A 25,381-nucleotide genomic window follows, 5' to 3' on the forward strand; every position below is an offset into this window, starting at 1 on the left:
TTGGGAGTCCTCGTACAGGGTACCCTTAAAGTTAACCTCCAGGTTGAGTCAGTGGTGAAGAAGGCAAATGCAATGTTGGCATTCATTTCTAGAGGAATATAGTATAGGAGCAAGGATGTGATGTTGAGGCTCTGTAAGGCACTTGGAGTACTGTGGGCAGTTTTGGTCTCCTTATTTAAGAAAGGATGTGCTGACATTGGAGAGGGTACAGAGAAGATTCACTAGAATGATTCCGGGGATGAGAGGATTAACATATGAGGAACGTTTGTCCGCTCTTGGACTGTATTCCTTGGAGTTTAGAAGAATAAGAGGAGACGTCATAGAAACATTTCGAATGTTAAAAGGCATGGACAGAGTGGATGTGGCAAAGTTGTTTCCCATGATGGGGGAGTCTAGTACGAGAGGGCATGACTTAAGGATTGAAGGGCGCCCTTTCAGAACAGAAATGCGAAGAAATTTTTTCAGTCAGAGGGTGGTGAATCTATGGAATTTGTTGCCACGGGCAGCAGTGGAGGCCAAGTCATTGGGTGTATTTAAGGCAGAGATTGATAGGTATCTGAGTAGCCAGGGCATCAAAGGTTATGGTGAGAAGGCGGGGGAGTGGGACTAAATAGGAGAATGGATCAGCTCATGATAAAATGGTGGAGCAGACTCGATGGGCCGAATGGCCTACTTCTGCTCCTTTGTCTTATGGTCTTATAGTCATGGTCATACCCCACTTGTAATACTGTGCTTAGTTCTGGTCACCTCACTACAGGCAGGATGCGGAAACTATAGAAAGGGTGCAGAGGAGATTTACAAGGATGTTGCCTGGATTGGGGAGCATGCCTTATGAGAATAAGTTGAGTGAACTCGGCCTTTTCTCTTTGGAGCGATGGAGGATGGGAGGTGACCTGATAGAGGTGTATAAGATGATGAGAGGCATTGATCATGTGGATAGTCAGAGGCTTTTTCCCAGGGCTGAAATGGCTAACACGAGAGGGCAGTTTTAAGGTGCTTGGAAGTAGGTACAGAGGAGATGTCAGGGGCAAGTTTTTTTTACACAGAGAGTGGTGAGTGCGTGGAATGGGCTGCTGGTGACGGTGGTGCAGGTGGGTACGATAGGGTATATTAAGAGACTTTTGGATAGGTACAGGGAGCTTAGAAAAATAGAGGGCTATGGGTAACCGTAGGTAATTTCTAAGTAAGTACATGTTCGGCACAGCATTGTGGGCTGAAGGACCTGTATTGTGCTATGTTTCTATGAAATAACAAGCAGGATCGACAAAGGAGAATCAATGGATGTTGTGTACTTGGATTTTCAGATGGCCTTTCACGAGGTGCTGCACATGAGGCTGCTTACCAAGATAACAGCCCATGGCATTGCAGAATAGAGCACTGTCTGATTGATGGAAGACAAAGATTGGGTGCGAATAAAGGGTTGCCTTTTCTGATTGGCTGCCGATGACTAGTGGTATTCCACAGGGGTCAGTATTGAGGCAGCTATTTTACGTTGTATGTCAATGATCTGGATGACAACATTGGCTTTGTGGTCAATTGTGTGGACAATACAAAGATCGGTGGAGGAGCAGGTAGTGTTGAGGAAACAGGGAGGCTGCAGAAAGACTTAAGTAGATTAGGAGAATGGGCAAAGAAGTGGCAGTGGTATACAGTGTTAGGAAGTGAAAGTCATGTACTTTGGTTGAAGGAATAAAAGCATAGCTTATTTTCCAAATAGTGAGAAATTTCAAAAATTCAAGGTTAACTTGCAGGTTGAGGTGGTGGTGAGAAAGCTAAATGCAATATTAGAATTCATTTCGTGTGGACTAGAATATAAAAACAAGAATGTCATACTGAGTCTTTATAAGGCACTGGTGAGACCTTACTTGGAGTACTGTGGACAGTTTTGGACCTCTTTTTGAAGAAAGGATATGCTAACATTGGAGAGCGTTCAGGGGAAATTTACAAGAATAATTCCAAGAAAGAAAGGGTTATCATATCGCTCTGGGCCTGTACTTGCTGGAATTTAGAAGAATGAGGGGGATCTCATTGAAACCTAGCGAATGTTGAAAGGCCTAGATAGAGTGGATGTAGAGGGGATGTTTCCCATAGTGGGGGAGTCTAGAACCAGAGCACACAGCCTGAGAATGGAGCAGGAGTTCCCAACCTGGGGCACGTCCCCTCGGTTTATGGTAGGGGTCGATGGCATAAAAATGGTTGGGAAACCCTGGAATAAAGTGACATCCATTTAGAACAGAGATGAGGAGGAATTTCTTTAGCTAGAGGGTGGTGAATCTGTGGAATTTGCTGCCACAGGTGTCTGTGGAAGCCAGGTCATTAGGTGTATTTAAGGCAGTTCAGCTTTGTCACCACCTTTGGTGATCACCTCTTACTCACGGGTATTCTTTGGCGTCAAATTTGTCACCATCTTTGATTTGGCCTATGACAGTGGCATTGCCAATAATCTTAAGCATGACATTGGAGCTGTGCTTAGCCTCACAGTCATAAGTATAAAGCGAGTAGAACGGGGGGCTAAGTACACAGCCTTGTGGTGCACCCATGCTGATGCAGATGATGGAGAAATGTTGCTCATCCGACCTGACTGTGTTCTGCAAGTAAAGAAATCAAAGATTGAATTGCACAAGAAGGTATTGAGGCCAAGGTCTTGAAGCTTATTGTTTAGTTTTGAGGGAATTACGGTATTTGATTGCTGAGCTGTAGTCACTAAAGAGCATACTGCTGTATGTGTCTTTGATTACCAGATGCTCCCAGGTTGAGTGAAGAGCCAATGAAATAGCATCTGTTGTGGACCTGTTGTGCTAGAAGGTCAATTGAAGCAGACCCAAGTTGCTTCTCAGGCAGGAGTTGATATGTTTCATCACCAACCTCTCAAAACTCTTCATCTGCAGTCAGGCATCAACCTTGACCTGAAATGTTAGCTATGTTTCTCTTTCCACATATGCTGTTCAACCAGCTGAGTGTTTCCAGCTTTTTCAGTTTTTATTTCAAATGTAGTTCTTTATTTTCATCCGCATTTCTCTTCAAGGTAATGTAGATGGTTGGCTTTACTGGTAGTTTTTTGACAACTTGGAAAAGGAATCTACACCACCCCCTGTACTCCCTCACCATGCACCTGGCATTCCTGCAAGCTCCCTTTTAGGCAGACAATACTTAACAGTGCCCTTGTTCAGTAGGCAAGTCTTTCTGAAGCCTCTTCCAAGTCAATGATAGGAGAATGTGTGTGTGACCTTGACCTGAGCATATGTCCTAAGCTGCAGCTTTCCTATCTGCAGCTTGTTAGTGTTAATCATAACCAAATGTCCAATGTCAAATCACCTTTGGTACTCCCAGCCAGATAAAAACTTCTAACTAAAGGTCCAATGAAGACCTACACTCAATGTTGTAGGAATAGCGTCTTCCTCTCCTCTGTTAGGTTTCCTCTGATATGTTTTGTGTCTTGCATTGTGCTGCTGCCACAAATAGCAAATTTCACAACATATGTCAGTGACAGCGAATCTGATTCTGATTCAATGAAACATTAAGAACAAGAGGATGGGAAATAGGAGGAGAACTCCAGGATAAAGGAGGGAACATGCACTTGGAGGTAATGATCTAAATGAGTAATTTGCATCAGTATTTACCAAGGGGAATAACATGGAGGATAAGGAAATCATTCTGAAGCTTGCTAATTTGCTGGGGCATTTCAAGATAAAGGAGGTTAAGATGGATCTCTTAAAAGAACAAAAGGGTGGGTAGGTTCTCAGGACCTGATGGGATATACCCCAGGTTATTGAGAGGCAAGAGATAAGATTGCTGGGGGCCTTGACGTATATCCCATATCCTTTCTAGTCACAGGTAATGTCCCAAAGGACTGGCAAACAGCTAATATTGTTCTAGTATTCAAGAAGAGAAATGGGGATAATCATAGAAACTAAGTTTTCTGTCACTGGTAGGGAAGCTACTGGAGAGGATTCTTGGGAATAGACTTTATAAACTTGGAAAACCATAGTCTAAAAAGGGTCAGTTAGCATGGTGCTTTGTGCAGCAAGTTGTGCCTTACTAACTTTATTGAGTTTTTTGTGGAGGTGAGGTAGCACTCTGGATTTTGTCTGAATGGATTTTACTGGGATACTTTGCAAGCTCCCTCATTGAGGGCTTATTCAGTTTGGATTTAGAATTGGTTTGCCTATTGAAGACAGGGAGTAGTGGTTGATGGGGCTTATTCTAACTGGTGGTCTGGGACCCATGCTGCTTGGCAAGAATCCATATTGGGATATCCACTGTTTGTGATATAAATGATCTGGAAGAAAATGTGGATGGGTGAGTTAGCACGTTTGCAGAATATACAAAGATTGGTGGTGTTTCGTATAGTGTGGAAGACCACCAAAGGATTCTGGGGATATAGGTCAGTTGCAGGAATGGGCGGAGAAATGGCAAATAGAGTTTAACCTGGCCACATGTCATCTGTTGCATTTGAGGGATCAATTATAAAGCGACATTACACTGTAAATGGAATGTCAGTGTAATTTCAGTGTAATGTCAGTGTAACCTTTAACAGTTTTAATTTGGAAAGGGGTCTTGTGGTTCAAGTCCATTGCTCCCTGAAAGTGGCTACACAAGTTGATAGGGTGTGTTCTTAAAAAAAAAGGATAGAGTATGTTCGCCTTCAGTAGTTGAGGAATTGAGTTTGAGTCAGGATGTTATGTTACAGATTTAAAAGTCTAGTTAGATCTACTCTTAAGTATTGTTTTCAGTTTTGGTCGCTGCATTTTAGAAAGGATGGGGAGGTTTAGGAAAGGGTGCAGTAGAGATTTACCATGAAGCTGCCTAGATTAGATGGAAGGCATGTGTTGTAAGGAGAGGTTGGAAAAAACTTAAGCTGCTTTCTCTGGAGTGGTGGAGGCAGAGGGGCAATCTGATAAAGATTTATAAGATTATGAGAGGCATCAATGGAGTGAACAGCCAATATCTTTCTTCCTAGAGTTAGGGTGCCTAATAGCCGGCTGGTAGCATAGTGGCGTCAGCGCCAGACTTTGGAGCGAAGGCTCCTGAGTTCAAATCCAGCTGGCTCCCTTGCACGCTTTCCATCCGTGCTGGGTTGAGCGTCGAGCTAGCAACTTGGACTCATAAAAATAAGAAAGCCTGCTAAAAAGACGCCGACATGACAGCATCCTGATGACTCCACTTGGAGTAAAGGGCTTTCTTCTTCTTCAGAATGCCTAATATTAGAGGACGTGCATTTAAGGCAAGCGGGGTAAGTTCAAAGCAGATGTGCGGAGCAGGTTTTTTTTACACAGTGGTGGATGCCTAGAATATGCTGCCTGGAGTGGTAGTGCAGGCAAATATTTATTTACTTTATTGATTTTTGGGATACAGTGCAGAATAGGCCCCTTGGGCCCTTCGAGTTGCGTTGATTAGCAGTCCCCCAATTTAATCTGAGCCTAATTGTGGAACAATTTATAATGCCCATTTAACCCACCAACTGGTATGTCTTTGGACTGTGGGAGGAAACTGGAGCACCTAGAGGAAACCCACGTGGTTACGGGGAGAACATACAAACTCCTTACAGGTGACGGCGGGAACTATAATAGAGGTGTTTAAGGGCGTGAATATGCAGAAGGTGGAGGGATATGGACATTGTGTAGGCTGAAGGGATTAGTTAAATTTGGCATTTGATTACAAATTAAATAAGCTTGACGTAACATGATGGTTCTGTTCCTGTGCTGTACTGTTCTATGTTCAAAATCTGAGCTGGTGCTTAGAAGTGGAATATATATTTTGGCATACTCCTAGTCTTTCCCCTACCTTCTTTTCTCATTGACCACCTCCACCTCTGGTTAATTTCTCTAAGCCCCGGCAAAAAGAACCCTCTGCTGTAAGAACATGTGATGAGAATAGGGATGTCATTATCGATTATAGCTTCAGATCCTGTAGGGATTACATATTTCATTGCACCCATCACTTTTATCTGGATTGAACATTCCACACTGGGAGGTCTGTGCGTCAAAGAAACCAATCTGCTGGGAGACTGATATTTCTGGCAACCTTATTCCCCCGAGACATTTCCATTTGCTGGATTTGGACTGGTCACAATACCAACTGTGAAGTCTCATATGTTAAAACTCTCTATTTAATTAAAAGATGAGCATTTAATCAGTATTAGTCATTGCAAATGTATTGACATCAAATCTAATATAACAAAGTATTTTGGATCTTAAAATGTTGGAAAGCAAAACTATGGTTTGTATCTTTGTTTCTGTGACAGAGTCTACATTGAAATCATAATTGTTCACTCAGTAATCCTGATTGTACTCTGTCTGCAGGTGTATCAGGATCTTGGCACTTCAGTTCTATCAGGAGCTATTGAGGGCTACAATGTCTGTCTGTTTGCTTATGGACAGACTGGCTCAGGAAAAACGTACACTATGATGGGGACACCAGTGAGTATTCAAGTCATGCTTTTTATGTTGGTTCTGCTGTTTTTTTATAAGCTAAGCATGAGAAAGAAACCAATGCAGTTCTATGTCATTTTGTTAGTTTTGTTCATATGTTCTTTATAGCTCATAAACCAACCAATTCACTTCATTTATGAAAGACATTCACTGTAACCAATTTCCACTCTGTGCAGCTGTGAGACTGTGCTGGGAATAATGCCAGATACAATCTTCACTAATGAATGACTTAATTTGGTGTTTTTCAGATACCTTATGCAAGCTAACTTAGTTTTCAACTGACGTACCAATGAAAAGCAACTCAGAATGACCACTGTCTTTGAGTTTGTTTGAATTTGGCCTTTTTTTTGTTGCAAAAGTTCAACTAGGAAGCGCGGAAATGATTTTGAAGTGTAGTCGCAATGTGCAAAATACCAGCAACAGTTTGTGCAAAAGAAGTCCCAATGAGCAGATTATTCAATCCATTTCTTCAACTATATATTGAATGAGAAATGAAGATTAACCATGAAAATAACTCACCTTCAAAGTGGTACATTCAGCTGAGAGGCCAGGTGGGCCTTTGATTTTGTTTCATATGAAAGAGGGTCCAATAAAAACAACTACATGTTCATTTTCATTTTTCATCTTTAAATCTTTTTTATTAATTATTATTGAAAATCAACAAAAAAAATTAAAGTAATCAAGTCAACATGTCAATATGTACAATAAGAATTAAATTATCAAATAACTGATTAACAAAGCTAAACAATATATCAATAATAAGAAAAAAAATAAAATGTTAGAACTATTTTTTTGGAAAAAAGAAGGAAAAAAGAACTCCTACTAACTAAAACAACAAAACCCCCTACTAACAGAAAAAAAACACGAAAAAAAAACCATTGGGAGCACTACCCCAGAGCTGTACGCCATACAAGCTTCCATAAAAGAAAAACATCAATCCGCCAACTCAAATCCATTTAAACAAGAATCAGAAGGGACCATCTTAATTAACTCAAATCAAATGATAGTAGCGGGCAAAAGGACCCCCACCTTTTCTCAAAGTCAAATCGAGGATCAAAAGTTTGACTTCTGATTTTCTCCAAACTGAGACATAACATCACCTGAGAGAACCATTGTATCAAAGTGGGAGCCGAGGCATCTTTCCATTTCAATAAAATAGCCCTACTGGCCTATAATGTAACAAATGCAATTACATGTTGGTCTGATATAGAAATACCATGAATATATTGAGGGATTATACCGAACAAAACTGTCAATTTATTAGGTTGTAATTTAATTTTTAAAGCTTTAGAAATTGTAGAGAAAATAGATTTCCAAAACTGTTTCAATACAGAACACGACCAAAACATATGTGTCAATATAGCTGTCTCAGTTTTACATCTATCACACTGACTATTGACATTAGGATATATTTTAGACAGTCTCTCCTTTGTCAAATATTAACGATATACAATTTTAAATTGAATTAAAGACTGACTGGCACAAATCGAGGAAGAATTAGCCAACTTCAAAATTCGCAACCAATCCTCTGTTCTCAAGGTCATGTTAAACTCTCTTTCCCAATCTTGCTTAATCTTAAATAAAGGATAATTGTACTGTTGTAATAGTAAATTATAAATTTTCCCAATAAAACCTTTCACTAAAGGATTCATTTTTAAAGTAATGTCTAACAGGTCAGAATCTTGTATATATGGAAAATTACTTAAATATTCTTGTAAGAAATGTCTGACCTGAAGATATTGCAAGAAATGTGAGTACGAGAGAGAGTATTTAGTTACTAATTTGTCAAAAGACATCAATCTGCCTTCTTGGAACAGATTCATGAAGGAATAGACTCCTTTATTCCTCCAAAGAAAAAAGGTAGGATCACTAAGTGAAGGTTTAAATAAATAATTTCGATAAATTAAACTAAGAAGATTAAATTCTTTGAGATTAAAAAAATTACGAAACTGGTACCAAATTTGTAATGACTGCTTAATCATAGGATATAAATTTAGATTAGAAATTTTGGCTAGTTGTACAGGTAAAGAAGCTCCTAATAACAAAGTTAAGTAAAATTGTTTCACAGCTTTCAATTCCAAGTCAACCCAAGGTAGTTGTTCATTTTTATCAATCTAATATTACCTAGAACACATATAACGTATATTAACAGCCCAGGAATACATTCTTAAATTAGGTAGAGCAAGACATTCATCCTTTTTTAATTTTTTTAAATGGTATTTTCCAATTCTTGGTCTTTTATTATTCCAAACAAAAGATTATATAATAAAACCAACCTGATCAAAAAACTTCTTAGTTAAAAAATAGGAATATTTTGAAATACATATAAAAATTTTGGTAAACATTTTCTTAAGTACCTCCTATACCTAATAAAGTGGCCATTGAGTGTGTGTTCATAATCTTATGCTGCTCTAGCCCATCCATTTCAAGATTCAACATGCTATATGTTCAGAGATGCTCTTCTGCACACACTGTTGTAATGCGTGGTTATTTGATTTACTGTTGTTTTCCTGTAGCTTGACCAGTCTGGCCATTCTCCTCTGACCTCTCATTAAAAAGGCATTTTTACCCACAGAACTTACACTCACTGGATATTTTTGTTTGTTATTTTTGAACCTTTTTCTGTTAACTCTAGAAACTGCTGTGCATGAAAATCCCAGATCAGCAGTTTCTGAGATACTCAAACCACCCTGTCTGACACTAACAATCATTCCACATCAAAATCACTTAGACTACATTTCTTCCCCTTTTTGATGTTTAGTCTGAACGATAACTGAAACTTTTGACCATGACGGCATGCTTTGAGTTACTGCCACATGATTGACTGATTTGATATTTGCATGGTGAACAGGTGTGCCTAATAAAGTGACCACTGTTTGTCTTGTGTGCCTTTAGCACAAGGATGGAATTTTACAGAGGGAGGGAGGGAACGTCGACTCAGACCATGAGAGGCCTGCGTCGGGCATTTTCATGCCTTACAAGGCGCAGATTGGAAGTCTGTGGGGTGCCACTCCTTGCACAGACTAGAGCAATGTGTGATTAAGTGCCTTGCTCAAGGGCACAAACACTCTGCCACAGCTGAGGCTTGAACTAGCGACCTTGAGATAACTAGACGAACGCCTTAACCACTTGGCCATGTGCCCAACACATAAGGGTAACTTCTTCAATCAGAGGGTTGTGAGAGTGTGGAACAAGTTGTCAGTGCGTGTAAGTGGTGGATGCGTGGTCGATTTCAACATTTCATACAAGTTTGGATAGGTACATGGATGAATATAAGACCAGGAGTAGCATTAGGTCATTCTGCCCATCAAGTCTGCACCAACATTTCATCATGGCTGACTTATTATCTCTTCTGTCATTTTCCTCCCTTCTCCCCATAACCTTTGACACCTTTACTAATCAAGGACTTATCAACCCCGTTTTGAATATATCCAATGACTTGTCCTCCATAGCCATCTGTGGCGGTGAATTCCACAGATTCACCACCCTTTGGCTAAAGAAATTCCGGCTCATTTCTGTTCCAAAGAGATATTATGTACCATTTGCACTTATAGGCCTTTGATAACTGATTACTGCAGTTTGTTACTGCAGTTTTACAGAAGGTCACATGAAAAATTGATGCTCTTCAAGAACTTGGCTAAAGAGCTTATATTTAAGGAGCTCCTTAGTGGAAAAAGGAGCAATAAGATTAAGGGAAGGAGTTCCAAAGCTTCAGGCATTCCAAATGAATATAAAAAGTAAGAGGAGGCGTACCAATGAGCCTAGTCCACAATTCATCAACATAGCGCCTCCACAACTCTCTAGGATAGGCTATTCAGCCCTTCAGTTTGCTCTGCCATTCCATCAAGGTTGATTTATTATCACTCTCAGTCCCATTCTCCTGCCTTCTCCCTGTAACCTTTGACGCCCTTACTAATTAAGAACCTAACATCCTGCACTTTATACACAATGATGACTTCCATAGCTCTGTGACAGATTCAACACCCCTGCCTAAATAAATTCCACTGTATCTCTGTTCTAAAAGGCCATCCTTATATTCGGAGGCTGTGCCCTAGACTCACTTGAATCATATTTAAGTCCTGAACTCCTATCAGAAATATCCTCTCCACGTCCACTCTATGTAAGCCTTTCAATATTCATTAGATTTCAATGAGATCCACACTCTTCCCCCCCCCCCCCGTTCTTCTAAGCTCCAGTGAATACAGATCCATAGGCATCAAATGCTCTTCATACATTAATCCTTTCTTAGATAACAGGCCCAACACTGCTCACAGTACTCCAATTGTGGTCAGGCCAATGCCTTATAAAAACTCAGCATTACATCCTTTTATATTCCAGTCCTCTCAAAATGAATGCTAACATTGCATTTGTCTTCCTTGCCACCAACTGAACCTGCAAGTTACCCGTTAGGGAATCCTGTTTGAGGTTTCCTTACTAGGTTTTGCACCTCTGATTTCTGAATTTGCTCCCTGTTTAGAAAATCATTTACGCCTTTATTCCTTCTGTCAAAGTGCATGATCATACACTTCTCTACAATATATTCCATTTGCTGCTTCTTTGCTCATTCTCCTAATCTGTTTAAGTCCTTCTGCAGACTCCCTGTTCCTCTATCTATCTTTCTACCATCTGCAAACTTGGCCAAAGAGCTATCAATTCCATCTTCCAAATCATTGACATATAACATGAAAAGAAGCAGTCCCAACATTGACCCCTGTGTAATACCACTAGTCACCAGCAGCCACCTAGAATATACTTCCTTTATTCCCACTCTTTGCCTCCTACCGGTCAGTCAATCTTCTGTCCATGCCTGTATCTTTCTTGTAATACTATGGGCACCCTGTCAAAGGTCTTCTGGGAATCCAAATAAAAAATATTCACTGACTCCTTTTCATCTGTCCTATAATATTATAAGACACAGGAGTAGAATTAGGCCATTTGGCCCATTGAGTCAACTCTGCCATTCCATTATGGCTAATTTATTATCCCTCTCAACCCCATTCTCCTGCCTTCTCCCTGTAACCTTCAACACCCTGATTAATCAATAACCTATTATCTGTCTGTGGCAATGAATTGCACAGATTCACCACCCTCTGACTAAAGAAATTCCTCCTCATCTCTGTTCTAAATGGATGTTCTTCATTTCTGAGGCTATGCCCTCTGGTCCTAGACGCTCTCTCTATTGGAAACATCATCTCCACATCCACTCTATCTAGCCCTCTGTTTCAGTGAGATCCCTCGGTCATTATTCTAAACTCCAGCGAGTACAGGCCTAGAGCCATTAAGCACTCCTTAACCCTTTCATTCCTGGGATAATTCTAGTGACCCTCTCTAATGCCAGCGCATCTTTTCTTAGATGTGCACTCAGAACTGCACACAATAATCTAAGTGTGGTCTGCCCAATTCCTTAGAAAGCCTTAGCATTACATCCTTGCTTTGATATTCAAGTCCACTTGAATGTTAACATTGCATTTGTCTTCCTTACCACTAACTCAACCTGCAAGTTAACATTTAGGGAATCCTACACGAGAACTCCCATGTCCCTTTGCATCTCTGATTTTTGAATTGTCTCCCCATTTATAAAGTAGTCTACACTTTTATTCCTTCTGCCAAATTTTGCCCATTCCTCCATTGCCCACCCTGCTTGTTATTTCCTCAAAAAATTCCAACAGGTTTGTCAAGGATAATTTCCCCTTAAGAAAACCTTGCTGGCATTTTCCTGTTCTATTATGAGCTTCAAAGTATCTCAAAGCCTCATCCTTAACAATGGACTCCAGCATCTTAGTAAGCACTGAAATTAGGCTAGCTGGCCTATTATTTCCTGTCTTTTGTCTCTCCCTTCTTGAAGAGTGAGTGACATTTTCAATTTTCCACTCTTCTGGAGCCATTCCATAATACAGTGATTCTTGAAAGATCCCTATTAATGCATCTGCAAATCTCTTTAGCTACCTTTTTCAGATTGCTGGGGTATAGTCCATCTAGTCCAGGTGACTTATCTAACTTCAAACCTTTCAGCTTCCCAAGCGCCTTCTCTTTAATAGTAGCATCTACATTCACTTCCGCCCCCTGGCTCTGCAATTTTGGTATACTACTCATGTCTTCCACAGTAAAGACTGATGCAAAATACTTATTGAGTTTGTCCCCCATTCCTACCTCTCCAGCCTCACTTTCCAGCAATCCAATATCTAGTCTTGCCTTTCTTTTACTCCTTATATATCTGACAAAACTTTTGGTATCCTCTTTTATAGTAAGAGCAGAATTAGGCCACTTAGCCTAAGTTTCTCACTTCATCCCTGCCCACTGACCTTCTACCTCACCTGGCTTGACCTATTATCTGCCAGCTTGTACTCTTCCCCCTCCCCACATGTTCTTATTCTGGGTTCTTCTGCCTTCCTTTCCAGTTCCATTGAAGGCTCAAAATTGCTTATTCCTCTCCATAGATGCTGTCGGATTTGTTGAGTTCCTCTAGCATTTTGTGTGAGTTTCTTAATCAGTATGAAAATAGTTCAACAAGCGGAGAAGCCATACTGCTCTGGGTGTTATGAGATGAGCCAGGCCAGGTGACTGACCTTTCACTGGAGAACATTTAGGGAACAGCAGTAGCAATATCTTATGTTTTAAGATAACTGTAAGTAAGGAAAAGTATCGACCTTGAGGAAGGATATTTAATTGGAGCAGGACAAATTACAAGAGTATTAGGCAGAAACTAAGGAGAGTTAATTGGGAACGGCTGTCTTTGGCAAGTACACATCTGACGTTGAGAGTGCTTAGAGATCAACTACATAGAATATAGAACAGTAATATTCTAGTAAGAAGGATGGCAATGTAAAGGCAATCTGTATGCCATGAGAGGTGGTGAATTTAGTCAAGAGAAAGGAAGAGTATGTAAGATTTCGGAAGCTAAAAATCAAATGTTGCCCTTGAGGATGATAAAAGTGAAAAATAACACAAAAAAGGGAATTAGAAGAGACAAGAGGGGCATGAAAAATCCTTGGCAAACAGGATTAAAGCAAATCCCAAGGCGTACCATACATGCAGCAAGCATAAGAGGATAACTAGGAAGAAGGGAGGACCACTTAAGGATAAACAAGAGAACATGTGCTTGGAGGTAGAGGGTGCAGCTGAGGGCCAAAATTTGCACTGGTATTTACAAAGAAGCAGACATGGAGGATGTGAGATCTGTTTGGAGCATTCTAATATGCTCAAGCATTTGCAGGTAAAGAAACAGGGAGTATTCAGTCACTTAAAGAATATTAAGGTGGATAAATTCCAAGTTCAGTGTAAATTTATTATCAATGTACATACTGTATATGTCACATAGACAACCTTGAGATTCATTTTCTCACAGGCATACACAATAAATCCAATTACCATAATAAAATCAATGAAATAATGCACTGACAGGGTGGACAAGCAGTGAGCAAAGAGAAAGGAAAAAAAGAAATAATGATAAAAATAAATAAGCATTACATATCAAGAGTCCTGTTAGTAAGACCAGAGGATGTGGGAACAGTTCAGTGGTGGGGCAAGTGAAGTTCGGTGAAGTTATCCCACTTAGTTCAAGAACCTGATGGTTGAGGCATAGCAACACACACAAAAATTGCTGGTGAACGTAGCAGGCCAGGCAGCATCTCGAAGAGGTACAGTTGATGTTTCGGGCCGAGACCCTTCGTCAGGACTAACTGAAAGAAGAGCTCGTAAGAGATTTGAAAGTGGGAGGGGGAGGGGGAGATCTGAAATGATAGGAGAAGACAGGGGGGGAAGGGATGGAGCCAAGAGCTGGACAGTTGATTGGCAAAAGGGATATGAGATGATCATGGGACAGTGACTGTTATGAGGCATAGTAACTGTTCCTGAACCTGGTGGGGAGAGCCCATAAGACTATAAGACATAGGAACAGAATTAGGACATTCAATCCATCGAGTCTGCCCCGCCATTTCATCATGGCTCATCCCAAATCCCACTCAACCTGCTTTCTCACCATATCCTTTGATGCCCTGACCAATCAGGAAACTATCAACTTCCACTTGAACTATACCCACAGACTTGGCCTCAACCATAGTCTGTGGCAGAGCATTCCACAGATTCACTGCTCTCTGGCTAAAAAATGCCTCCTTACCTCTGTTCTAAAAGATCACCCCTCAATTTTGAGGCTGTTCCCTTTGGTTCTGGATAGGCCCAGCATAAGAAACATCCTCTCCACATCCACCTGATCTAGTCTTTTCAACATTCAGTAGGTTTCAATGAGATCATAAGACCATAAGATATAGGAGCTGAAGTAGACCATTCGTCCCATTGAGTCTGCTCCGCCATTCAATTATGGGCTGGTCCAATTCTTCCAGTCATCCCCACTCCCCTGCTTTCACCCCATCCCCTTTGATGGCCTAGCTAATCAAGAACCTATCTATCTCTGCCTTAAATACACCCAATGACTTGGCCTCCTTTGGACTAAAGTAATTTACCACCCTTGGACTAAAGTAATTTCTCCGCATCTCAGTTCTAAAAGGACGTCCTTCAATCCTGAAGTCGTGCCCTCTTGTCCTAGAACCCCCTACCATGGGAAATAACTTTGCCATATCTGATCTGTTCAAGCCTTTTAACATAGAACAAGCCCACCCCCCCCCACACCCCTTTAATTTTCTCTATCTTTCCTAAGACATCAAAGTCCTGGAAGATTAATTATCCAGTCCTGTCACTCTCTCAACTAAGGCTACAACATCTTGATCCCATGCTTAAATTTCAAAGTAAATTTATTAAATGATAATGCATATTTTACTGTATACTACTTTTCATTTTCTTGCAGGCATTTACAGGAAAATAGGTGGTACAATAACATTTTCCAAAAGCTTTTCATTAGCAGACAATGTGCAAAAGAAGACAAACTGTACAGACAAAGCCACACTTCCATCTGTCCATCCTGTTCTCCTGCCCTGCCTGTCCTTCCTTATGGTCATGATGTAACTTTCTCTTAAGCCCTCCCCTTTCTTACCTGATGCTCTAGTTCCCATTCCACTGCCAAGCAAGTTAATGTTTGACCTGAATTTTTCCAGCATTTCATTCATCTCAATATTTGTTCCTCATTAGGAGAATTGTGGAAAATTTGGCCATGAGAATGCAGATTGACAACTTCACTTTTCACAATATCAGGGACATGATAGCCCATTAATATACTCTGAAATATGATTATGAAGCTGTCAATACTGATGAAGTATACCTGTATAACAGTGAGAAAAAGGTGGTTAGGATGCTCTGTGGACAGAAGAAATTAATGGCACTTTGATCAATTTAGTGATTAGAAATAACAACAGATTGTTGGGTAAGGAAGCTCTTAAAGTATCCATCATGTGACTTCATTCACTTGTGACCCACAGGCATCAATTGGACTGACACCAAGGATATGCAAGGTATGTGACTTCTCAGCAATTTATACAATACAGATTCTTGTATCACATGAGTCACAGTGGACCAATATAATACTGATATGGTGCTAATTTTCACAGGGCCTTTTTTCAAGAGTTGACGCCTACCAGGAGAAGCCAGCACCATGCAGCATAGAAGTTAGGTGAGGAGTGCCACGTGTTTCTTTTTCTCCTACTATTGAGTGAAGTTACTGTACACTCCCCTTTTCAACTACGCACCTCCTCATATCCTGTTACTTTTAGAATAATATAAAAATGATGAAAAATTATGGTTTTGGAAGCTATGTTCTCCACAGTAGTAATTAGAATGTAGTCTTACCACTAGATAATGAGAGTGAAATAAAAGAATAGATGTATTTAAGAAAAAATGAATTAAGCACGTGGATTAGAAAGATTTGACAAAAGAATTAGATCAAATTGAGTGGGAAGAAGCATTTGGGTTGAAAGGTCAGTTTCTTTGCTCCTTTACTATGTAATAGTAGAATATTGTGAATTAGATAGATCAGCCTAGAAGTGAATCTCTGTAATAACAGGCCATGCATTTTTAAATTTTATTTTAAATTCACTGTCATTTAAATCTGCCATTTAATTACTGAAATGCATTAACTTACTTTTTACCAGCTTTCTAGAAATTTATAATGAGCGTGTCCGTGATCTTCTGAAACGCTGTGAAGGAAACAAGCCCTATACCCTTCGTGTGCGTGAACACCCAGAGAAAGGTCCCTATGTGCAAGGTGATTCCATACACAATGTATCCAATTGCCTTTTAACTTTGATGCCTTTTATTTTTAATTGTTTGTATATAATTCTTCCTGCTTTTGTCTGAACTTTTATGCTGCTAAATCTTAATAGTTATACTAAAATTCAGGATCAGTTTTATCACTCTCTAATATCATGTGAAATGTATATTATAGACTATATTATATATAATGTTAGAGTATATAAAATGGAATTTATATCATAGATATTAAGTTTGTAGATTGGCTGGCCTCAGTTGGTCTACTGTGCTTAATTCTAAGAAAAATGATGTTTTTATAAGAGAGTAGAAGAGAAATTCATTGGGATGGCACCAGAGATGAGGTATCTCTGCGTGCCACAATAGCACAGTGGTTAGTTCAGGGCAGCCTGGTGTTCGGAGTTCAACTCTGATGCCACTCTGTAAGGAATCTGTACATCCTCCCTGTGGAATGTGTGCATTTTTCCTGGGTGCTCTGGTTTCCTCCCATGGACCAAAGACATACCGGGTAGGGTATTTGGATATTGTAAATTGTTCCATGATCAGAGTAGAGTTAATTGGGGTTGTTGGGGCGGTGTGGTTCAAAGAGCTGGAAGGACCTTCTCTGCACTGTATCGTTAAATAAATATCCCATTTAAATAAACTAAATAAAATGTAAATGGACTAAAGAAAGTGGAAAATTAAGGGTGATTTGATGATGACGTTTGACATTGTAATGAAATACAGATAGTGGTACAATTTGGGTTTGTAACCAGAAGATACAAATGTAATGGCCTTCAATTGTGATATGGTGTGTGGATTAAACTGGATATCCTGGCAGTCACCAGTGCTTAGCGTTTGAATGTAATCCTGGGTGTAGTCCAGGATGCATCAGCAAAATTTATAGATACCATTGTAGGTAGGCATAATTGTCTGCTGTAAGAGAGGAATGGAGAGGAACAAAGTAATATCTTTTGGAGGTAGCTCAGTAGATAGACAATAGGTGCAAGAGAGCACCACCATTCACTGTGATCATGGCTGATCACCCACAATCAGTACCCTGATCTTGCCTTCTCCCCATATCCCTTGACTCCGCTATCTTTAAGAGCTCTATCTAACTCTTTCTTGAAAGAATCCAGAGAATTGGCTTCCACTGCCTTAATAGGCAGAGCATTCCACAGACCCACAACCCTCTGTTTGAAGAAGTTTTTCTTCAACTCCGTTCTAAATCGTCTACCCCTTATTCTTAAACTGTGGCCTCTGGTTCTGGACTCCCCCAACATCGGGAACATGTTTCCTGCCTCTAGCATGTCCAATCCCTTAATAATCTTATATGTTTCAATCAGATCCCCTCTCATCCTTCTAAATTCCAGAGTATACAAGCCCAGTTGCTCCAATCTTTCAACATATGACATTCCAGCCATCCCTGGAATTAACCTAGTGAACCCTGGCTGCACTCCCTCCATAGCAAGAATGTCCTTCCTCAAATTTGGAGACCAAAACTGCACACAATACTCCAAGTGGGATCTCACCAGGGCCTTGTACAACTGCAGAAGGACCTCTTTGCTCCTAGACAACTCCCCTTGTTATGAAGGCCAACATGCCATTAGCTTTCTTCACTGCCTGCTGTACCTGTATGCTTACTTTCAGTGACTGATGAATAAGGACACCCAGATCTCGTTGTACTTCCCCTTTTTCTAACTTGACACCATTCAGATAGTAATCTGCCTTCCTGTTCTTGCCACCAAAGTGAATAACCTCACATTTATCCACATTAAACTGCATCTGCCATGCAGCTGCCCATTCACCCAACCTGTCCAAATCACCTTATATTCTCATCACATTTCACACTGTCACCCAGCTTTGTGTCATCTGCAAATTTGCTAATGTTACTTTTAATTCCTTCATCCACCAGCGCCTTTACTTCCTGAGAAAACTAAAGAAATTTGGCCTGTTCCCTGAAACCCTCACTAATTTTTATAGATGCACCATAGAAAGCATTCTTCTAGGGTGCATCACAACCTGGTATGGAAGTTGTCCTGTCCAAGACCAGAAGAAGCTGCAGAAGATCGTGAACATGGCGCAGCACATCACACAAACCAATCTTCTGTCCTTGCACGCTGTTGGAGCAGTGCTGCCAGGATAATCAAGGCCATGACCCACCCAGCCAACACACTTTTCGTCCCTCTTCCCTCCGGGAGAAGGCTCAGGAGCTTGAAGACACATGGCCAGATTTGGGAGCAGCTTTTTTCCAACTGTGATAAAACTGCTGAATGGATCCTGACCCGGATCTGAGCCGTACCCTCCAAATATCCGGACCTGCATCTTGGTTTTTTTGTACTACCTTACTTTCCATTTTTCTAATTTTTCTATTTATGATTTATAATTTAAATTTTCAATATTTACTATCGATTTGTAATCTAGGGAGCGGGAAGCGCAGAATCAAATACAGGTGTCCCCCGCTTTTGGAACTTTGCTTTACGAAACCTCGCTGTTACGAAAGGCCTACATTAGTTCCCTGTTTTCACTAACAGAAGGTGTTTTCACTGTTACGAAAAAAGCGGCGTGCCGTGCGCCCCGAGCAGCCACTCTCCCCCGGATTTGGAACTGCATTCTCGCCAGCATTGCTTAAACACGTGCCTGTGAGCAGCAGTTAGCAAGATGAGTTCTAAGATATTGGAAAAGCCTAAAAGAGCTCGTAAGGGTGTTACACTTAGCGTAAAACTAGACATAATTAAGCATTTCGATCGTGCTGAACGAAGTAAGGACAAAATGAGTTTGGCTTGTGGAAGTTGACGAAGGTGATGTTGAAGAGGTTTGGCTTCCCATGACCAAGAACTGATAGATGAAGAGCTGATGCAATTGGGAGAGGAAAGGATAACAATCAAAACTGAATGAAGTAGCAAAAGTAAAGTTGTTCAGAAACTGAACGTGAAGCAACTGCATGAGGTTTTCGCAGCAATGATAAAGTATGACCTAAATTTTGAAATGGTATGTCGGTTTAGGGCATATTTGCAGGATGGTTTGAGTGCTTACAAAGAACTGTATGATAGAAAAATGCGCGAGGCTAGCAGTCAAGCATTCTGTCATTTTTCAAGCCTTCCACATGAGCCACAGCAGACAACGAACCTCGACCTTTGCCATCGAGGCAGGCAGACATAGAAGAAGATGACCTGCCTACCCTGATCGACGATGAAATGACACCCCCATGTCCCACCACCCCAGTGGTCCCAAACCCCGGGCCGCGGACAGATACCGATTTGCGGAGAATGCAGCGGTAGCTGGGAGGCATCCAGCACATCTTTAAGCAAAAAGCCGAAATAAACAAGCTAATTAATTAGGTGCCGCCTGGCATGTAATTGTCGGCCCAGATCAGAGGCGATTGCCAATTGTGTCGCCTCTGATCTGGGCCAACATTTACATGCCGGGCGGCACCTAATTAATTAGCTTGTTTATTTCGGCTTTTTTCTTAAAGATGTGCTGGGTGCCTCCCGGATTCCACTGGACTGCTACATTCTTCGCGGATTGGTATCGGTTGGCGGCCTGGAGGGTGGGGGCCACTGCACCACCCCAACCTCCAAGGACTCAGTCTAACACACCATCATCAGTGTGCTCTGCGCTGTCTTCACGATTCCCGTAAGTGATACTACACTGTACATACATTATTTCTACTTTATATTAGCTGTGTATTTTTATGTGTTATTTGGTATGATTCAGCAGCTTCATAGCTTAAAGGTTACTGGAGAGAGAGTTTTTGCGAAGAGTGCTTGCGTGAGATTTTCTGCCAACAGCGCTTGCTCCGTGTTTCTGCCAAGAGGCTTGCGTTAAGTTTTCGCTATGGAGAACAGTGCAGGCAATCGTTGTAGAGGAGTATTTCTAATTTATATAGGCTGTGTATTTATCATAGCAATCCTGCTTTTACTATATGTTACTGTTGTTTTAGGTTTTATGTGTTATTTGGCATGATTTGGTAGGTTATTTTTGGGTCTGCGAACGCTCACAGATTTTTCCCATATAAAGGTAATTGCTTCTTCGCTTTACGACATTCCGGCTTACGAACCGTTTCACAGGAATGCTGTACCTTCAGATGGCGGGGGAAACCTGTATCGCTATGATGATTGTACGTTCTAGTATCAACTGTTTGGCGACAATAAAGTATAAGTAGCTGCAGTCCCAGCACCGAGCCTTGCGGTACCCCGCTAGTACTGCCCGCCATTCCAAAAGGGACCCGTTAATCTCTACTCTTTGTTTCCTGTCTACCAACCAATTTTCCCATGTCAGTACCCTACCCCCAATACCATGTGCTCTAATTTTGCCCACTAATCTCCTATGTGGGACCTTATCGAAGGCTTTCTGCAAGTCCAGGTACACTACATCCGCTGGCTCTCCCTTGTCCATTTTCAAAGTTACGTCCTCAAAAAATTCCAGAAGATTAGTCAAACATGATTTCCCCTTCGTAAATCCATGCTGACTTAAACCTATCCTGCTACTGCTATCAAAATATGCTGCTATTTCATCTTTTATAATTGACTCCAGCATCTTCCCCACCACTGATGTCAGACTAACTGATCTATAATTGCCTGTTTTCTCTCTCCCTCCTTTCTTAAAAAGTGGGAGAACATTAGCTACCCTCCAATCCGCAGGAACTGTTCCTGAATCTATAGAACATTGGAAAATGATTACCAATGCGTCCACGATTTCTAGACCCACCTCCTTAAGTACGCTGGGATGCAGACCATCAGGCCCTGGGGATTTATCACCCTTCAGTCCCATCAGTTTACCCAACACCATTTTCTGCCTAATGCGAATTTCCTTCAGTTCCTCCGTTACTCTAGGTCCTCTGGCCACTATTACATCTGGGAGATTGTTTGTGTCTTCCCTATTGAAGACAGATCCAAAGTACCCGTTCAGCTCATCTGCCATTTCCTTGTTCCCCATAATAATTTCACCCATTTCTGTCTTCAAGGGCCCAACTTTGGTCTTAACTAATTTTTTCCTCTTCACATACTGTTACGTACCCCATAACTGAGTTGCCAAACCAGCAGAAATGGACCACTTAGTTGGAGTCTGGATTACTGGAGCTAAGAAAGTTTTATTAAAGAAATAAATAACACAGTACTCTAATAGTAAGGATATAAATGCAACAGGTTAGCAATGAATAAACACACATGTACACAGAACTAGGATAATAGGATCAATCAAGCTCTATCGCAGTCTAGGGGTAAAATGATCAGTCTCAAATGACACAGAGTTCAGTTCAGTTTCAGTTCGCAGTAATCGCCGTCGTGCTGTTGGGGAGAGAGAGAGAGAGAGCGAATGCTGATATTCAAATCGGATTCAACAGACCTTTGATATTCCTCGCAGTTAGCTTTTGGCGCGAGCCCTTTTTAATGTCTTCTGAGGTCACCGGCTGTGACCCCTCCGTTCCGGATACAATCGTTCTTCTGCGGTGAACCTGGCACCCAGGCAAGGGTGGACACACACACCAGGTTCCTGCCGATCGTACTGTCTCACCCTGTGCGTCTATGGTTGGTCCCGTGACCGGACCTCCAAAACTCCCACCAACTTGTGGGGGCACACTGCACTTCCAGGGTCTCATTATCTCGTGGTGTCGTGGTGTCCGTTGCCTTAGTGAACCTGTTCCTTTTATCCCTCAAACTTCAAACAATTCAGGTTCAAAGCAACCGGTCTCTGATAATATTCGGAACTGTGTCTCCTTTTTGTTAATCCCTCTCATCTCTCTCTTATTAGCATTTTGAATGTTTCCCCCATTTGTCTCTCTCTTATCTCTCTTATTGGCATTAATCTTCTGATAACTTGGTCACAATACCTGAAGAAGCTATTACTATCCTCCTTTATATTCTTGGCTGGCTTACCTTTGTACCTCATCTTTTGCCCCCGTATTGCCTTTTTAGTTATCTTCTGTTGCTCCTTAAAAGTTTCTCAATCCTCTGGCTTCCCGCTCATCCTTGCTATGTTATACTTCCTCTCTTTTATTTTTATACTGTCCTTGACTTCCCTTGTCATCCACGGTCGCCCCTTACTCCCCTTAGAATCTTTCTTCCTCTTTGGAATGAACTGATCCTGCACGTTCTGTGTTATTCCCAGAAATACCTGCCATTGTTGTTCCACTGTCATCCCTGCTGGGGTATCTTTCCAGTAAACTTTGGCCGGCTGCTCCCTCATGGGTCCATAGTTCCCTTTGTTCAACTGTAATACTGACACTCCCGATTTTCCCTTCTCCCTCTCAAATTATAGATTAAAACTTATCATATTATGGTCACTACCTCCTAATGGCTCCTTTACCTCGAGTTCCCTTATCAAATCTGGTTCATTACACAACACTAAATCTAGAATTGCCTTCGCCCTGATAGGCTGTAATACAAGCTGCTCTAAGAATCCATCTCTGAGGCTCTCCACAAACTCCCTTTCTTGGGGTCCAGTACCAACCCAGTCTACCCGCATGTTGAAATCCCCCATAACAGCTGTAGTATTACCTTTGCGACATGCCAATTTTAACTCTTTGATTCAATTTGCACCCTATATCCAGGCTACTGTTTGGGGGCCTGTAGATAACTCCCATTAGGGTATTTTTGCCCTTACAGTTTCTCAGTTCTGTCCATACTGACTCTACATCTGATTCTGTGTCCCCCCTCGCAAGTGACTGAATTTCATTCCTTACCAACAGAGCCACCTCACCCCCTCTGCCAACCTGTCTGTCCTTTCGATAGTATGTATATCCCTGAATATTCATTTCCCAGCCTTGGTCCTCTTGCAGCCATGTCTCTGTTATTCCCACAACATCATACTTGCCAATTTCCAACTGAGCCTCAAGCTCATCCACTTTATTTCTTATACTCCGTGCATTCATATATAATACTTTTAGTCCATTTAAAGTAATACTTTTACTCCCCTCACCTTTCCCATCGATTCCTATTGCACTTGGCCATACTCTCTGATCCCTTCCTGAGCTTTCTGCCCCGTTAATTCTGTTATTTTTCTTAACTTTTCTTATTCTCTCATTCCCTTTAACTCCATCCTTATATTTTCCCCTCCCCCCGCCACTACTTAGTTTAAACACACCCGTGTAGCAGTGGCAAACCTGCCAGCCAGAATGCCGGTCCCCCGTCTGTTAAGGTGCAACCCGTCCCCTCTGTACAATTCATCCTTACCCCAAAACAAATCCCACAGGTCCAAGAATCTAAATCCCTGCTTCCTGCACCAGCTCCTCAGCCACACATTCAGATCCCTATCTCCCTGTTCCTGTCCTCTCCAGCACAAGGAACTGGAAGCAAACTGGAGATAACCACCCTGGAGGTCCCGCTTTTCAGCCCTCTTCCGAGTTCTCTGAAGTCACGCTGCAGAATTTCTTTCCTCATCCTCCCAACGTCATTTGTGCCGACACGCACTACCGCTTCCGGCTGATCACCTTCTCCCTTGAGGATGCCCTGCAATCGGTCTGTGACATCCTGGATCCTGGCACCAGGGAGGCAACACACCATCCTTAAATCCCGCCTGTTGCCGCAGAAACCCCTTTCTGTACCTCTCACTATGGAATCCCCTACTACCATGGCTCTGCCTGACTTCTGTCTCCTCAGCTTTGTTTCAGCGCCAATTTTTGACTCGCTGACCTGTCCGCCTCTCGGACAGGCAATGTCTTCTGTCCCGACAGCTTCCAAGAGGGAGAACCTGATATCAAGAGGTACATCCCCTGGGGTCTCCTGTACTCCAAGCATCCATCCCTTCCTCATCGTCGCTCCCCTTCTCTCTTTGGTGTAACGATGTCGCTGTTGGTCCTGTCCAGAAAACTCTCGGTTTCCCGGATGAATCTGAGGTCATCCAGTTGCTTCTCCAGTGCCTCAACACGGTCCTTCAGGAGCTGAACCTGGACACACTTTTCACAGCTGTAGCAGACAGAGACACCATCAATGTCCCTGACCTCCCACATCATGCAAGCAGCACACTGAATCAGTTGACCTGTCACTTCTCACCCTCTCCAACTGTGGCGTTGTCTCCTCCCTCAGCATCCTCGCCGAAGACTCCTGAGCCAAAGACTCACATTTTTCTCACAAGGCACTTCCCTCGACAAGGCGGCTCTCCGACAGGCCGCTCCCCTAGAGCAAACCTTGATTATATTGGCTGATATTTTGACTAATTCGTTTCACTTGTCACACCTCGGCCGACCTCGAACGTTTGTGTTGCAGGCTGGTCCCGACTGGTTTTTAAATCAACCGTTCCTTCTCAGCCAATCCCCTCACTCTCTCCTTCACTTGTCACACCTCGGCCGACCTCGAACGTTTGGTCCATTTGTCAATAGTGGCCAGTCCTCCTCACTTGTTGCTGCCTCATATACAATGCCTGTACTTGTGTATGGTGATATCCCTCAAAGGGAGCTTGTGGACTTAAAAGCTGTGTTGAATGGCCTGTGCCGTATCAGGGATTTGATAATCACTCCCATCATGTGATGGGTCAGGACAAGTCACAGTCACAAAGCAGCCAGAAGACTTCAATACAGAAAGAAACTAATAAAAATATTAAAAGATTTTATTTAACTAAAATAAAAAGCTTAAGTAGATTTGAAACACTCAAAGGCAAAAATATTCAGAAAGTTTAAAATAATGAACTAAAACACCCTTGAGGCCTGTTATTGCAGCAGCGCTACTTGGCAGCTAAAATGGTGGGTAAGTATGGAAATTTCACACACCATCACTGTTATTCATGAGCCCAATGTCATAGTATAATCAGAGATTCCTTGTTAACATCTGTCATTTATAGACTTTCATGATGATGTGTGCATGTGCAGGATTCCCAAAATTTCC

General features: G+C 41.7%; 1 protein-coding gene across 8 annotated transcripts in view; it reads left to right on the forward strand.

Moving 5' to 3' along the window:
* The window catches only part of LOC140200467 (stAR-related lipid transfer protein 9-like), a 396,482-nt gene that overhangs the window by 186,509 nt on the left and 184,592 nt on the right, over positions 1 to 25,381 (forward strand). For all 8 annotated transcript variants that reach the window (XM_072263850.1, XM_072263869.1, XM_072263879.1 and 5 more), the window contains exons 4-7: positions 6,303 to 6,419; positions 15,800 to 15,832; positions 15,929 to 15,990; positions 16,469 to 16,581. In XM_072263850.1, coding sequence (XP_072119951.1) covers positions 6,303 to 6,419; positions 15,800 to 15,832; positions 15,929 to 15,990; positions 16,469 to 16,581 — 325 coding nt within the window. The remainder of the gene's footprint in view (positions 1 to 6,302; positions 6,420 to 15,799; positions 15,833 to 15,928; positions 15,991 to 16,468; positions 16,582 to 25,381) is intronic.

This window comes from Mobula birostris, chromosome 1, assembly GCF_030028105.1.
Source record: "Mobula birostris isolate sMobBir1 chromosome 1, sMobBir1.hap1, whole genome shotgun sequence".
NCBI lineage: Eukaryota > Metazoa > Chordata > Chondrichthyes > Myliobatiformes > Myliobatidae > Mobula > Mobula birostris.